At 33.5% G+C, this 16,945-nt stretch overlaps 2 protein-coding genes across 2 annotated transcripts; one reads left to right on the top strand and one right to left on the bottom strand.

The window, feature by feature from the left end:
* Positions 1-60: 60 nt before the first annotated feature.
* Positions 61-7,186, bottom strand: LOC107028660 (E3 ubiquitin-protein ligase RNF14). The gene is made up of 7 exons (XM_015229819.2): positions 6,447-7,186; positions 5,456-5,530; positions 4,868-5,384; positions 1,930-2,315; positions 1,462-1,688; positions 1,223-1,370; positions 61-536 (listed from the first exon to the last, which is right to left on the bottom strand). Exons 1-7 carry the CDS (start codon positions 7,080-7,082, stop codon positions 405-407), a joined length of 2,121 nt encoding a protein of 706 aa, XP_015085305.1. The 5' UTR covers positions 7,083-7,186; the 3' UTR covers positions 61-404.
* Positions 7,187-7,457: 271 nt separating this feature from the next.
* Positions 7,458-12,056, top strand: LOC107027004 (EKC/KEOPS complex subunit bud32-like). Its single transcript, XM_015228159.2, has 8 exons — positions 7,458-7,670; positions 9,126-9,209; positions 9,914-10,027; positions 10,108-10,386; positions 10,547-10,660; positions 10,995-11,067; positions 11,165-11,231; positions 11,803-12,056. The coding sequence occupies exons 2-7, from the start codon at positions 9,147-9,149 to the stop codon at positions 11,200-11,202; spliced, it is 681 nt and encodes a 226-aa protein (XP_015083645.1). The 5' UTR covers positions 7,458-7,670; positions 9,126-9,146; the 3' UTR covers positions 11,203-11,231; positions 11,803-12,056.
* The last annotated feature ends 4,889 nt before the right edge of the window (positions 12,057-16,945 follow it).

Below are 16,945 nucleotides of genomic sequence, written 5' to 3'. Positions count from 1 at the left end.
ATCACATGAAAAAACAAACAAATAAGTTGAAGCATAAGATACTGAAGGTAGTAAGCAATATCAACCATCAAGAAAGCTCCATTGCTCAAATAGCAAATAAACAATGCCTCCATATATTCAAAACAAATGGTATATTATTCATTTCTGTTGTATTTCACAGTTCCACTCATTTAACTTTGAAAAGAATGTAAAGTAAAAAAATCTGCTTGTTATGCCGATATCTCCCTTACTATGCCTCACCCTTTGGCTGAATGAAAATTCTGAGTACGCTACTATATGCACTTAGAGATGCTGTGAAAATGTCATATATCAGAGGAAAAGATACACGGATATCAATGAGCAAGATCAATGACATTGCAGGTAGAAAGATCGATCCCGTTAAATTGGAATGTTTCTTTTTTCAACTATCCATCAGCAGTGTGTTGTTTGCAGCCCTTAGGTCCATAATGCTGGGAGCTTCGCTTCACCGTCTTTCCACAAAGGTAACAGTAGTGATTCTGACATGCCCAGCAGAATATGTGATTGTTATTACCAGCCTGTGACCATGAGAACAAAGAAAAAGGACAACAAATTAGCTACAGTACTGCACAGAAAGAAGAGGATAGAACTGTTAAAAGCATTGGTGGATTCAGGATTTGTAAGTCGTGGTTCTAAAGCCAACATGTAGGTCCTGATGTGTATATTTAACTCTATCTATTCTTGTTTTTCACATACATACATAGTGTTTGGGTCGGAAGCTGTGAATTTTACTGAACCCGCTGCTTCTGTTAGATTTTAGTTCAGAGGCTGGAAAAGACTTGAAACTAAAGTAGATGATGACAAGGTTCCCCACTTCTACACGAATCAATATGGTAAAGGAAGGATAGTTGATGTCGATAAAATTATGATTCATAGCATAAACTCTATGTTCAGTCTTCTAGAGAGTAGTTAAGATAAGATGACTCTGATCGTTGCTTCTATGGAGCCGAATGTGAGCGGATAGGTATGAAGTCACTAGACTGAAAAGAGAGGGAACAACCACAACAGTACACCTCGAAACTACATGAAGCCATTCGGAATGAACTAGAATATAGGCTTATTTACTCGGGCGGTTTATTTTACTAAATGCCCTCATCATTATGTGAATGAGCTGTTACTCATTCTCCATGAACATTGCAACTTCAAATATCAAAGAAATGTGCTACGACGCTTTCTAGAAAAGGACACTGAGCACCTATCTTACCTTTACGTTCATTTGGCGACAATTAGGGCATGGGTGAGCACGATTAGGAAGCATTTGAGCTTGAATCTGACCGATAACTTGGCGAGCATTAATCCTCTCTTCCCACATCTGAATTGCTTCTGGTGGGAAAAGCTCACATTTCCCATCCCTTCAACAAGAAAAATGTTCCTCAAGAAAATATACAAAACAAAATCCCAAGGTCATAAACTGAGCCCATATGTGAAGCAACCTATACCAACCTGAAGTGATCATATCCATCAATCGCCTGATTACAACGATAGCAAAAGTATGCTCCGCAGTTGTCACACACCATTTTATTGCAGCCCTCAGTTCGCGAGATAGCCATCTTACAGGAAGGGCATTGCTTCGCAGAACGATGAATTTCCCTCATGCTGAGAATGTCATTAATCATTTCTTTCTCACGCTGTCTTTGGCTATCTTTCAATTGAGATGAATTCTGTCGCTCCTGATACAATAGACAAAAAACACAAGAATAAGAATTTAAACAACAAAGTGCCTTCTAATAGACAAGTTAAGTAGCTATAGTCTCGAAGTGCAAACAGCCTCATATAAGAAAGCTAGCCCCAAGTAGACAAAAAAGTCTTTAACACTTAATGGCAACGATGTTGTACAATGAAACCAACCCAAGAAGAGGAGGAAAAAAGAAGATACAGGAGAATATATTGAAATTATGATAAAACTAATACCTGCAAAATAAGAAGCTTCATTTGTGGTGTCATGCACATAACTCCGACATGACGCTTCTCCTTGCACAGTGTACAAAAACTAAAGAAGCATTTTGCACATTGGGCATGCTGATCTTCATCCTCGATGCATACTGTTTCACATCTTGGGCAGTAGCATACATCCTTCATTGATTCTAATGTTTTCTGTAACATTAATGATTCCCAGCGCTCAAACTCCACTTCACCAAGTAACCGCTTTAGCAAACCTGGAGGAATCATACCTCCACATTTTGCCTCGGGGCACAAAAGCTTGGTAATTGTACCTTCCTTGACATGCATATCGGAGTAAGTTTTCATGCAATTCCAGCAAAAAAAGTGCTGACACGGCAACCTCACAAACTCCATACCTGATTTAAAAAAGAAAAGAAAAAGCTTCAGCAACCATTACCGCTTGAGAGGTTATTGGATATCTGATTTCTGATAGCGTCCACACGTGGAACACCATGGATCCTATTTAGAAAGCCTAGTAGTAAGAATATGGATAAACCACAGAAATGTTATGTAATTAGTGATCAAAAGAAAAGAGAAAGCAAGTTAAATTTTACGATGACTTCTGAAGTGTCTATTAGGAGGAGTGTCTATTATGAATAACTATCTCAACAGATACATAAAGGTATTACAAAAGCCTTTTTTGGGTCACCTAAGTATACACAAAATCAGATTTGTCTAATGATTTACTTCTCTTCTTCCTCCCAGAATATTAACACCGTGTTCGGAGGAAAATTAAATTTTCCTGGACTTAAGTTTCATTTCGCTTCATAAAATACTGAAGGAATTCTGCCACAAACCCATGCAGCAAATAAGGACAAAGATCACTTTATCAAAGCCAACATATTTTCTGTTTCCCCAAAAATCTATTTTTCCCCAACAGTCTTAAGGAATTTAAGAGAATTAGTCTCTCTAACAAGAAAGAAACAATAAAGCAAACAATGATAATAGTTCACAACTTCTCATCCTAAAATAGCAATTACATCCAAGGCATATAGCAAGATATATAATGAAAATCTAGACATATTGCTCGAGGCATGAGACATAAAACAACTACATATGAAGAACTATCAGCAGTTATTTATGTAAGATCTAAAGGGAACATTCCTGATCCATTGGCTAAAATACTCTCAAGAGGTATAATAAATGTAGTATAAGTTGTTTGTGTCTAAGGCAATTTTAATTGATCAATAGTAACAGAAACCTTTCCTTTCTTATTATTCAATGCTGCTAAGACTTGAAAGGTAAAAACAAGTTATAGTTTATGACAATTAGCACGTACTGAAAATTATATTACATAAAAAAAAGGATGAGTACATAGTTACTCATAATGAAGAAAAAGAGTTTCAAATAACAACCAAGGAAGTCCATGTTAAGGACTTGAGTAAAACTTCACCTATATAACAATAGAAGTGGTGCCACTTCAATCAAAGTAGGAATACAAAACTGTGTTCATAAATTCAGGAAGTTGCTAGCATGAAGTCGTAATACAGTGTTAATGCCAAACCTCATGGTGAACACATTCTAAATTTGATCTATCTGTATAAAGCTTTTTCGTCCTGACATAAATGGACTATGGTTTAATAGGATCTTATCTGATCATCAATTTTGACAAGGTCTTGAAAAGCTTATACACAATTAGGGTGTTTTAAGTTGAAAGACACCTATAGTATCATAAATCTTAAGTGACTACATCAATCACCGATATAATATCTCATATGGTCACTCAACCATGGACTTTTTTCATAGAAAATCACTCAACTTTGATTTTTTACTCAAAAGTCACTCAACTGTGGACGTTCTTCACACTTACTTCGTTTTTAGCTCAAAATTACCTAACTATGGGTTCTTTTAATAGAAAGTACTCAACCTATCTAATTATTTTTTTCATTAAAATTTGCTTACATGGAATCTAATTAAAAAGTACAATGAATTTTATTTACGGGTTACAATGCATCTAATTAATCACCCACATCGATATCATTATGATATTAATCAAACTGTAAATATTCAAAGTTTCCCCTTGCATCGTTTCATTGAGGTGACACACTATATGTTCAAATTAAAAGCCAAAACACAAAATTTATGTTATTTCACTCCAAGATGACAAATCAGATTTTCACAATTAAAACATTAAAAAATAAATACTTTGTTCGATTACTGCTACAGCAACTTCTTCTTTTTTTCCATATTGAAGTGAGAATTTGTAATGAATTGAATTAACTAGAATCCAGGTAAGAAAATTTCAATGAAAGAATCAATCAAATAGACTGAGTAACTTTCTGAGTAATGTATCCACATTTGAGTGACTTTTTGTGAAAATAGTCCACAGTTAAGTGTCCATCTCCATCTGAGATATTATCTAAGTAATCACCAACTAAGGGGGTGATTAGTAGTGTAGTACTGTAGTTAGTGATTGTAAGAGAAGAGAAGCTTAAATTTTTAACAGAATTTTTAAATAATTTTCTTACACTATTTCCATATTAAAATTACTATGCTTGTCGGTTAGATTTCAGCTATTAACATATAAAGGTTAAAACAATTTCGCCAAAATGGCAAAAAATGAGCAGAGATAACAAGAGCCCGTCCTTCTAATTTTTTTTTCCACATAATAACCAAGTAGATAATGGTAACGAGTACCAAATATAAGCATATGAATCGACCACAAATATCCAAAAAAATGAGGGAGAGTCTGAAATCTGAACTGGTTACTGATTCTTTGGCATCAATATATAAAGTAATAGCGGCCAACAAACAAAAGATACCCTAAAATCGGAGAAACTAATCTATTGTCATTAATTAAATTAAGTTGTTTAAGTTTAATTTCTAAGTTCCAGGTATAGTAGAATCATCCAACATATTTGTACAATATACTATTGTAAACAAAATAAAGCATGAGACTCCAAAGTACCAGGAAGTTCATTGAAACAGATGCAGCATTGATGAATGTTTCTACGAAAATTCTCATGGCGCTGTTCCTCGTCATAGCTCTTGAGTGAGGGGATATCAACCTCTGGTAAGACAGTTCCTGAAATTGCACGCCTATCTCCAATATCACGCTCAGCACCAAAACCTAACTTTATTTCTTGATCAAACTGCAAATGAGAAAGAGAAGAGGCATGCAACCACTCCACCCACTGGTATAAAACCTCTTGACCTAATTGTTCCTTCCATATTGAATCAAGCATGGAGCAAAGAGATGAAATGTTTGCTGAATTCAACCACTGGACAGAGATTGTATAGAGAGGGGCAAGGTGGCTCGGATATGATTTAGGTAATAAACACGTTAAAACAATGGGCGGTAGATGCTCAACTTTGAGGGAGTATGAGAACTCAGGAGAACTATCATCTGGTATTCCATGAGCACCAGAGGAATTCAGATTTACAGACATCGTCGGCTCACCAGGAACTTCAATATGTACATGAATCTGCAAGAACAACATGAAATGAGGTTTGGATTTTCCAGAGTAAAGCATAGTTTATCAAGGCACTACAGAACCTGAAAAGATCGTAGACCATTTCGTCTATCAAGAACGAAGACACTGTCACCAAAAATTGATTCCAGTGCTAGTAACTGCAAAGAACCATGTACAATGTCAAAAAGTACTTTACATAAATCAATAAACAGAAAGAGAGATGAAATAGGAAGAAATTGAAAAATAACCATCTCAGTAAAACACAGTATTGCAAACTCAAAACACCAAGAAAATACTAACATTAACCATATTGCTACGAACATTTGAATTAATATTAATGAAAAAGAAAATGACACAAATTTGCGCTCGTACACGATCATTCAACTATTTTTTCTTAACTAGCCCAACCATAAGAAACCAGGACAAACTGATGCATATTGCATTTTCAAGGATATTCCCACTCATTCGAATCAAATAATGACTCAATTATAACATTATCACACCAGAGACTACACCCAGTGCATTGGCACCCTTAACCTATACCAAAACATACCTACCTGGGGTTCAACCTTTGGGTTGCGGATTCAATAGACCCAATATTTTTAACAATGTTCAGATATATATATGTGAAAAAACACAAACTTTCAACGAACATCAAATCTGAACCCACTATTTCAAAGTACAATGAGTTTATAACTAAAAACCTTGAAGCTCAAACCCATCCAATTTGACGTGACACGGAGCTTAAATGCTTATTAGGCTTATGTTTTAGTAGTGATAATTATGAATGATTGCAAAGTTAGTTTGATCCACAAAATATCACATAAGTGAGGCAGGCTAAGATTCCATTCGGAGTAACTTATTTAATGTTGAAACTTTATGTCAGCCAAAGTACGGATTTTGAATAATACTCGAATTTAAATTGAAGCAGCATAAGCTTAAAATCGTGTCAAATATCGGAACAGTCTTAGAATGGAAAGAATCATACTTTCAAATAGCAAAACGCGACAAGTAAAAGTGAACCGAGAGAGTATATTAAATGGAGCACATTCAATCCAAGCTAATAGGCTTTACCTCATCCTCTTGTGCTTGATCATTGATACTAAGCTGTTCAGTCGATAATTCTGGCTCCTCAGCACCGAATTGCAGCTCATCCAGCCTTTTCCAGACATCATCAATACTAGAACCCTCAACTTTTTCCACACCCTTTTCCTCCTTGTCACCACTTAACTTATCTTCCACCACCTCTCTAGAACTTTCTTCATCTTCTGATTTCTTCTCGAAGTTACCATTAACACCATAAGCACGACTATTTCGGGATACCCTTTTGGAATTCCTACGATTCTGATGGGGTTTTTGATTAAACTCCGAGATAGTACTTTCTTGTACTTTTTTCGTTAGAGACGGAAACTCTACAGTTTCCCCTGAAGTCAAAGAGGACCCTTTTGGATATATTGGATTTCGATCTTCCCGAACAAACAGCGAGGTGGGTTCGTGTACAGATGCTATTACAGGCAAAGCTTCATCTTTTTCACCTGAATTCAAAGAGGACGATTTGATTACCCAATTTTGATTGGAGTTGCGACGAGAATAATGAGCTGATTTTGCTCCTCCTCTTGAATTGGACATGGCTTTGATTGAACTCCTCTGACTCTGAGCTGAATAATCCAACTGCGGTACACAGATTTTGAGCCTTGCTATTTTTAGCATTTTTGAGATTTTGCCATTTATGTAAAGTGCGGCTATTGTAGTTGGTTGAGGGGACCAAAACCATTAAATTTGAGCGGATTAAAATAAGTGAGAGTTTTTTCTTTTTTTTCATTTTTGAGAATAATTTGTATGATTGAAATGCAAATATATATGTGCGAAAGTAAAAATCATATAAAACTTATAAAGTTTAGTCTTTACAAGGCTATACTTTCAAATGTAAATGTCTCAAATCGTCAAGTTTAGACATGATTGTATGACATTTTATTTAATTAGATGTGAATATTCTCAAAATTAAAGAACATAATAAATTAAAAGACATATTTATAAATTACGCATCACTAATCATTACATAAAAAAAACCAATATTTATACATTTCTCCCTTTTGCCCCCCATACAGTTGAACCTTTGCCCTCACCTAGGGTTTTTCACTGAACCCATAAATTCAATTTTTTGTTTGTCTTCAAAATATCCAAAATTTGATCTTGAATATATTTTAATCTATAGAATCTGTGTTATTGTATCTCTATATATATATCTTTTAGGACTAAAAAAAGGATTCTCTTTTTGCTGCTGAATCAGAAGAGAAGGTAACTGTTATTTTTCTGTTGAATACCATTATTTGTTTTGCTTGTTTATATGTTCTAATTCTGCTGTTGCAAATTGTTAATAACAGAGATGAATCTAGGATTTTTAGAACATGCCTGCACCATTTAGCCTTGTGCCAACAAATTTTAGAAAATATATGCATAGAGAATGCAAGTTCACATGCCCATTATGTTAGTCTTGAATTCTGTTTTTTTTTTTTGTCTTTTTTGGGTGTGTGTGAGCTAGATGTAAATTGAAAATCGAATTTTGGAATGTCTTCATGTTGATTGAATCAATTTGGACAAAGAATATTAGTTGATGTAATATTCTAATGCAATCTGACTTCTCTTTTTTTTCAAAACTAGTTGAAGTAGAGCGTAGACAATATGAATCATTAGACTAGTTTGACACCAAGGCCCCATGCGGTGGCTCGTGGAATGTGAAAAACTAGGTGGGATGGCTGAAATGTAATTCAGAAAATACTTGAACAAGAATATCCTTCAATGTGTGGTGTTGGAGTTCGAAATTTAATAAATGAAACTCCAACACAAGATGTTAGAGTTCGAACTCAATGGCCGATTCTTTGACTCAAAATTATGAACGAAAGAAGTATATCATTGGGTTTGAACTTTAGAACAAATCGATACGTTCTTAGTTGGAGAATCGTGAACTCAAAGACTCTTTCCTTGAGTTCTCTCACTTTAACAAGTATAGTGTTGGAGTTCAAACTCGTTGAAGAAATCCTTTAGTTCTCATATTTATGTTTAAATTATGCAAGAAATTCAAGATTTAAGTATGAAGTTCCTTCTCTTTTTTCGTAATTTTATATGGGAGTATTATGTTTTGCTTTTCTGCACTACTGCTTCGGTGATGCAAAAAATGCTACTGATTGGTTTTATACTTGTAAAAATTGAAGCTTTCTTTAGCTACAATAAAGAACACTTCATAAAATAGTAGTTTCCCTCTATTCTGAGCTGTAATGGTAGCTTTGTTTCTTTCCTTGGTACCATTTATTGAAGCATGATACAGTGAGAAGGAGAAAAAACAAAGAAAAAATTAAAATAACACAAAGAACTTTGTGTAAATCAGGTAGCTTTTTAATTATTATAACTGTGGTGTTTGGCTCTGTTGGTGTGTACCTCAATAAATTCCACGAGATATCTCCTACTTCTCACTAGAACAGTACCGAATAACTTTTTCTTTGTCCACCTTGGCTTGCAAATATCGGAAAAACCTAGTATTTTGCCTTTGCTTAAATTTGAACCTGATATCTCATCTCAACCCCTAGGCATACCCTTAGGTGCCAAAAAATTTCCTAATGTCAAGCATCCCTCTGCAGGCAAGCTTCATGTTGCTCTTATATTTTGGAAAAGCTAAATAACTCTATTCTATGGAAGCCTAAAGTTTGATTATCCATTTGTTTTTACTTATTTGCTCATTTATTTTTGCGCTTGAAGTTAATTGGAGATCTCATAAAGATGGAAAGCAAGAGGGATGGAAATGATGAATCCTTTGTTTTAATCAAGCAAGGAGCTGAGGCTGTGAGTTCATATTTAACTATTCATTATTGTATTGCTATAAAATTCCCTGTAATATTTTCTTTACTCTTTCTATCCTTTTTGAGAAAAGGGGTAACTGTATGTATATTCACAAAAAACTCATCATCCAGAGAATGATGAGAAGATCAATCTCAACCCTCAACTGTTTTACAGTGCATAAATAAATGGTCAATAATCTCTGCTTCTTGGCCACACATAAAACACCTTGAGCAAATCTGTGTACCTCTTTAGTACTTCACGAGTTAAACAAACTCTTTTGATTACCAGCCAAGCAAAACAAGAGACTCTTAGTGGGAACTTTGATCTTTCAAATTAACATCTGGGGCCAAGTTATAGTCAGTGACTAATTAACATTTTTGTTCTAGCAACAAGACTTAACTGTGACAACTCCCTTGCTGTGTAGCTTCCATAGTTGTTTATAAGGGCCAATAGAAATGCCTTGTAATGTGTTCAGAACCTGTGGCGTACTTGCTACTCTATCAATCTCCAACCATTTAGAGCTCTTCTGAAAATGAGATTCCATTCACGTGTGTGTGGTTGTGAGCGTCTTTTGTATTGTTTTTAACTCACTTATAATGCGTATTATTATTATTATTTCTGCCAATGTTCATTTGATGGCAGATAGTTGTTGACACTTGCCATTGAGATTTCACTAACATTTTATCTTCTTTATCTGTTGATATTAGCGGGTTTTTGAGTCAACATTTGTGGGTAGAAGATGTATCATCAAGGAACGGTTTTCAAAGAAATACAGGCATCCAACTTTGGACTCAAAACTTATTCTTAAAGGGTTGAATGCGGTTGGTGCAAATGATACCTATTCTTTTTTTTAATCTTTATTAAAGCTTGTGATGCTAAAAGAAATGAAATTATGGCGCAGGAGGCAAGGTGTGTGGCAAAAGCCAGACGGCTTGGTGTTGCTACTCCAGTGCTTTATGCTGTTGACCATGTTATGCATACTCTCACCTATGAATATATTGAAGGTCCTTCTGTGAAAGATATATTTCTTGGCTTTGGACTAGTAGGTGTTGATGAAGAACGGATGGTTGATATTGCAACGCAAATTGGTAATGCAATTGGAAAACTACACGATGGTGGCTTAGTCCATGGCGATTTGACAACATCAAACATGTTACTGTGGAGTGCTGCCAATCAGCTGGTGGACTTTTCTCTCTCTCTTAGAATGTTCCTCCAATTCTCACGATTGACTTTATCTTCAACGTCCTTTCTTATTTTTCTTTTTCTCTTTGTTTTAATGGATGAAGTTCGTAGGTTCCTCAATGGGATTATTTTTTTTATCAATGATACTTTTTCTCTAGGTGTTGATCGACTTTGGCTTAAGCTTTACTTCAACGCTTCCAGAAGATAAAGCAGTTGATTTATATGTACTAGAACGTGCTTTACTCTCTATGCACTCTTCTTGTGGAGATGTGGTAAGCTCTGTCATGAAGGTCATTTTGAAGCTTTTTGCTCTTCTCTATCTCCAAATTTGAAATCATTATTTGTTTCAGGGAAAAAAGATATTAGTTTCTTCTCTAAATCAATTTTTTCTTTTGTCTTTGGGCGTTATATCATTCATGTAATGTGATTATATTATTGCACGAAACATTTACCTAAGGGCACTGGTCTGTTGTCTTGTGAATCTCTTTGGTTTTTGGCTTAAGCATGTGGATAATGGTTTTATTTTTAGTCTGTAGCAAAGCCATTGGACTTTAACGTATGGTGAAGAACAGATTTATCTTCTATTGTTTTATATGGTTATTGCAGATGGACCGGATACTTGCTGCATATAGGAAGTCCTCGAAGCAGTGGTCATCAAACTTGAACAAGCTAGCCCAAGGTGCTTCCGACTCTTTGTACATGTCCCTTTCTGTTTATTACCTTGATATTCCCAGAAAGAAGAGATAACATAGTTCTGATTTTGTGACCTGTTTCAGTGAGGCAAAGAGGAAGAAAACGCACAATGCTTGGTTGAGCTTCCCCAATTCTGCACTCCACGTCAAGGTTAGACTTGGTCTCTATGCCTACCATTGCATTCAGTATTTCTTTTTAATTTCCAGAATGTTAAATCATCAAATTCCCATGTCCTGCCAAAAGCAAAGCGTCTTTCCTATTTTCTCTTGGAGATAAGAGTGTTGTATATCATGGTTATATGGCCTAGTTAAATTTTAAAGTTTAATACAACTGGATACCCCTCTCTGTCTTTTTTGCTTTTTTTTCTTCTGGGAAGTCTGAACATGAATAGTACTACAGACGATGACGTAGCTTGCAATCTTCAGATATATCAAAGATATTAGGCTCATTGATTTACCAAAAATAGCAGTAATAAGTTATAGAACAAGGTCACTTATTTTAAGCTGGTGTTTCTTGCTTGCCCTGCATAATAAGTCGTCTTTCAGTTTACAACCATATAGCACTACTGGCCTGAACAAAAATACTGTCTGTGCATCTGCTTAAATAACTGCACTATTTACTGTACTTCAAATGAACATGTAGCGATAAATTTCTAGCATATAATTGATGATTTAGGAGTTGTATCTCTTAGTTGGTAAATGGTTTTATGATTGATTTTCAGAGAAGAGAAAAAAATCAGATGCCATGGAGAAAGGAGAAACCAAAAAACTTGCTCATTGCAAAGATCAATCTGTATTTGTTTCTGTCTTGATTATTGTCGGTGTGGCTGATGCTGTTACCTATTTGAATTTATACGTCTACGATTCTCTGTATTTTTATTCAACTATAACCATCTGCGAGGTATTTTTACTTCCCATAAAAACTCAGATGTCTCGAATCCTTTTCATTATGACACTAGTTTAGACATGTAACGTTCAAGTTTCTTAGTTGCTCAAAAGCACAAGAGCCAGTCATTGGCAATTGACATAAAGAGATGACCCTTACAGTGACATAAGTGGCAGGAATGACCCCGACGTTAGTTCCCAGGAGAATACACAATTGGCGAAGCAACAATGATAAATGTGTTTTGGCAGTGTCGCTGTGACTCTCAAGAAAAGCATGTAATTCAGCAGCCACTTTAGACAGCTGACGGATCACAAAGACTATTGGATACAACCTCTCTACCTCTGCGGTAAAGGTAAGGTGTGCTTACAGTCTAGCCCCGTTTCGTGGGACTATAGTGGGTATGTCGTTGATGGATCACACAGATTTTACAGCAAGACAGCTGAGTTGTGAGTTAGAATCAGCTGCGCCTGGAAAACTGTCTAACTTATCAGGCCAAAGTGAAAATACAAGGGGCTTCCCTATCATTTTGGATAGGAAATAACAAGATGATGCACCAGCAGTAGCAGTGAAAACAACTAACTCTGTCTGATACAGAATATCCAGAGAAACAATTATTATTATTACAACTAAGATGCTGCCATCTCCAAATTGTACAAACTCTGTAAATGCATGTGGATAGACTTGTTAGCATGTGCAACTAGACATTACAACAACTGCATACCCCATAAGTGAGGTATAGGGAGGTAGACTGTTCGTATACCTTACTCCTACCTTGTAGATAGAGAGGTTGTTTCCAATAGATCATCGTCTCTCAAATAATATGAAAGGGGTATACAGAGATGGTAGAAATAACAACAAAAGAATTATGTGAAATGGAGAGTATTACTCAACAAACATGAGGAACAACGCTATCCATAATAAAATAATACAATAATCATAGCACAAAAAACACAGCATTTATAGATGAGATTGAAGATCAAGAAACGATGAGAATAATGTTAATACTATTGGTGAGAAGGAAGGTCCAAGTATGACCATCAGGTTCATCCTGCGGCGGGGAGGTTTGAGAGATATCGTTCTACAAATTAACTTTCTACACTAAAAGTGAATAATATTATAATAGTATAACTGGAAAAGAAAACATGCACAATGCACCCCAACTATGATAATATTTTGGAATTATGAGTAAACTCGTCCTTACTTATATTTCCATTCTTTATTTCTTTTTTGGTTTCCATCCATTGTATTCGTATTAGAGTTTGACTAAATCTAGGTTTGCGCTAGGAAGTCCCACATTAGGGAGTAAAGTGATCCCGAACACAGATGATTATATACCCAAGGAGATTCATACCCGAAACCTTCGATTAAGAATACGAGTAATCATCACTCAACCACAAATTCTTGTCAGTTACTATTTTCATCTTTAACAATAGATTAGCATCCTGCTTTCATAGCTCAGTTGGTTAGAGCACCCGTTTAGTAAGCGGGAGGTCTTGAGTTCGACTCTAGCTTTTTTTTCCAGAAGAAATGGGCCAACTTATCCTGGTTTGGGCCCAAGTATTTCAATTTGGGCCTTACCAAATTTATTTTAAGCCCAAAGTATTCCAATTTGGGCTTTACCAAATTTATTTTGGGCCCAAAGTATTCCAATTTGAGCATTTCAAAATTTATTCTGGATTTATTTTGGGCCCTAGTACCAATTAAGCCCATTTTATTCTGGCTTGGGCCTCTCCAGTTACCTCATACAAAATTGACATGAGTCATTTTGCACTTTTGCCCTATTTTTTGTTGCTCTTTAATTTTTATCTTGCAGGATCATTAATTTCTTTGGAAGATATTAGTTTATATTTTCGCATCACAATATATTCCAAGTGATATTTTATGCTTGCGACTAGACATACGTCCTCGATTTTTAGTGACAAAAACTCAAAGATCAATCTGTTTGAAAGAAAAAATATTCAATTAAACAAAGGGGTATCTTTCATTCACTTGGTTAGGATTTGGTGTGAGAATATTCGCCCATACATATTGGATTTGTATTAGACCACAAATTTTTTAAATAGTTTCATTTGTATCAGACCAAAAGACAATTTCAATTTTCAAATATTATTTTAATTTCTTTTTTAAAAAAACACATATTTTTCTTTTTCAAATTTCACAATTTTATATCCAAACAAGGATACTCACATCATAGAGCCCCTTTATAGGGTAAGATAATAATTATTTAGATCATTAAAAGTGCCCATATGGGTTGGATCTCCATTTATATTGTCCTAATATAAGGAATTGTCACTATCATAAAAGACACCACTATATATAAGTATGAAAATAATCATGACATAAAATTGTAAAAGAAGAACAACAAAATTTACCTAGCAAAATTAATGTGAAAAATTCTAATTATGATATAAAAATTATAAAGGACTAAAAACAAAAATTACCTAGCAAGATCAGTGTGAAGAATATTTATCATTAGAGACCAAATAGGATCACGAGATGCATCCATACTAAATAATTGTGACTATAAGTTGATTAAAATTAGCTTATAAAAATTTTCAATGTATTTATTTATTAAATATAAATTCGCGATATAAAATTATAAACGAATAACAAACAAATAGATCAATGTGAAAGCAATTGTCACTAGAGGCAAATAGGATCACGAGATGTGTTCATACTAAGTAATTAATTATGATTTTAATTAAACTTATAAGTCAATTAATTTGGTTTATAAAATCCTCTTTATTTTTAGTATATATACATATTTGGTAAATAGATACAAAAATATTAAGAAATAATATTTTGTATTTAAAACTCAAAATCAAAATGTGTAATAAAGGAAAACAACAACATGCACCACATCATTTTACTATCAACTAGCTAACTCTAACAAAGTTTTAATATATAGTAATAAGATTATTATAAAATAATTGAGTGAGAATCTATACATATCCCAAAACTGGTTCATCAAAGCAAAGTTTGAGAAAAAGGGCAATGCAAATTAATTAACAATTAGGATCTTTAAGTGGTTATACTTTCTTGGATTAATTAATCAAAGAATCTTAAATTAGTGAATAATTAATAAAAGATCTGATTTTTTTGTTAAATAAAAAAGTACTATACTATTTTTAAAGCAAGTTATTAATGCAGAATGACTGAGATTGGTTATTGAAGAATTTAGTCTATATATATATTATAAGAGGTTTACAATTATTTTAATTAATCTAGCTTTTCATGTCATCTAAAGTAAGATTACTTTTGTTAATCACAAACAAAGTGATTTTATATTAGACACTTAATTAAGATTAGAGGGCAATACCATTATGAGAGAAGCTTCAAAATAAGAATCTCCATTGACGAAATTTCCACCTCAACGATGGATCTATCGATCAGAGTACAAATTTAATCGGATTCAGTTATAATTTTGATTTAGATATTATATTTATCTTAAGATATTTATTTAATATGCATACAATATTAATTTAAAGTCCAATAACTAAAATTTTACCTCCAAAAACTTTAAATTTTGATTTTGCTTCGATCGATACTACATAAAATATAATGATTTTTAAAAAAAAACAAACAAACAAACATGAAAGTACGATTGTGACATTCTAAAATGAAAAACGTGGTCACTATATGATAAAATATATGGATTATTGGGTTGAACTTTACAGGACATATTCTTTTTAACAAATAACTTTTGCCCATAAAATTGATTGGCATTATTTCAAGTGGATGACAGCCTTTATAGTGGCCGGTGGGTACTGTTATGCGGAGTATGATCGAAAGTTATTGAGTTCACGTGAATTAATAATTAATTTTTGATCTGTTAATAAAGAAATAAGAAATTAAAGAGATTCAATAAGCATTATATATATGTAGAGAATAATGTGAACATTTAATATTAAAGTGGTCTAATAAAATTATAACATTGTTATATATAAAGAGAAGATCGCATGAATTCACATAAATTCATATTCTTTAGTTTATGTTCATGCAATATAATTTTTTGATAAAAAATGTTCGATGGATTATCATTGATTTACGTATTTATGCTAAACATTCACTTTAATTATACTACCTGTTTGGCATATGTTTTTTGTGGGGATAAATTGAAAGTAAGTAGCTGCCAAACACACAATAAAATTAATTTTGTGGAAACATAAGCACCCCACCATAAAAAGGAAGGTAAAAGTCTTCATGATATAATTGGGATCAATTTTAATGCCACTCAGTTTGAAAGATGATTAAATATTGGGATAAGACACGAGTATTTTAAAGTTATAATTAAAATTTTATATTTTAATTAATTTAAGGTCTTTTTATCTCTTTAAATTAATTTTTGTGTAATTTTGTACATTTTCTTTATTTATATGACACGATTCATGACTCTACGTACTTAAGGTATATAAAAGATATTTAAAAGTCACGTAAGATATTTTGCACAACTATATTATTTATACTTATTCAGATGATCTCTTATTATATTCACAATGTTTAAGTTGAAGTTACTAAATTTGATGAACTCATAAATTAATACGTTACGTCCTCTGTAGAGATGAACTCATAACTAATGTTTAAGTCCTATGGTAAGTAAAATAAATTAATATATAAAATACAAAACGAAAAAAAAATTGAAAGCGAAAAGTGATGTGGATGGAGTAATTATTTATGCATATCGTTCCCAAACCAGCTCGCTTATGAATTTCATTGAGTTTGTTAATTGTTATGGTTAAAAATGATGGATTAATTAATATTTATTTTTGTATTTCTCCATTAGTAGTCTAATAAATCAATAACCTAATTTCTGATGTAACGTATGTATTTTTATGACTCATGGTGACAAACTATTTCAAAAAAATTAAAAAATTGTCACCATTTATTCAATTCTTGTTCTTATTAGAGACCTCCCTTTCCTAGTCCTTTCAATATTATTTTGAAGTTTATATATATATATATATATATATATATATATA

This window comes from Solanum pennellii, chromosome 8, assembly GCF_001406875.1.
Source record: "Solanum pennellii chromosome 8, SPENNV200".
NCBI classification, from domain to species: domain Eukaryota; kingdom Viridiplantae; phylum Streptophyta; class Magnoliopsida; order Solanales; family Solanaceae; genus Solanum; species Solanum pennellii.
The sequence above is the reverse complement of the archived record's forward strand: the minus strand, read 5'-3'. Positions and strand labels throughout refer to the sequence as shown.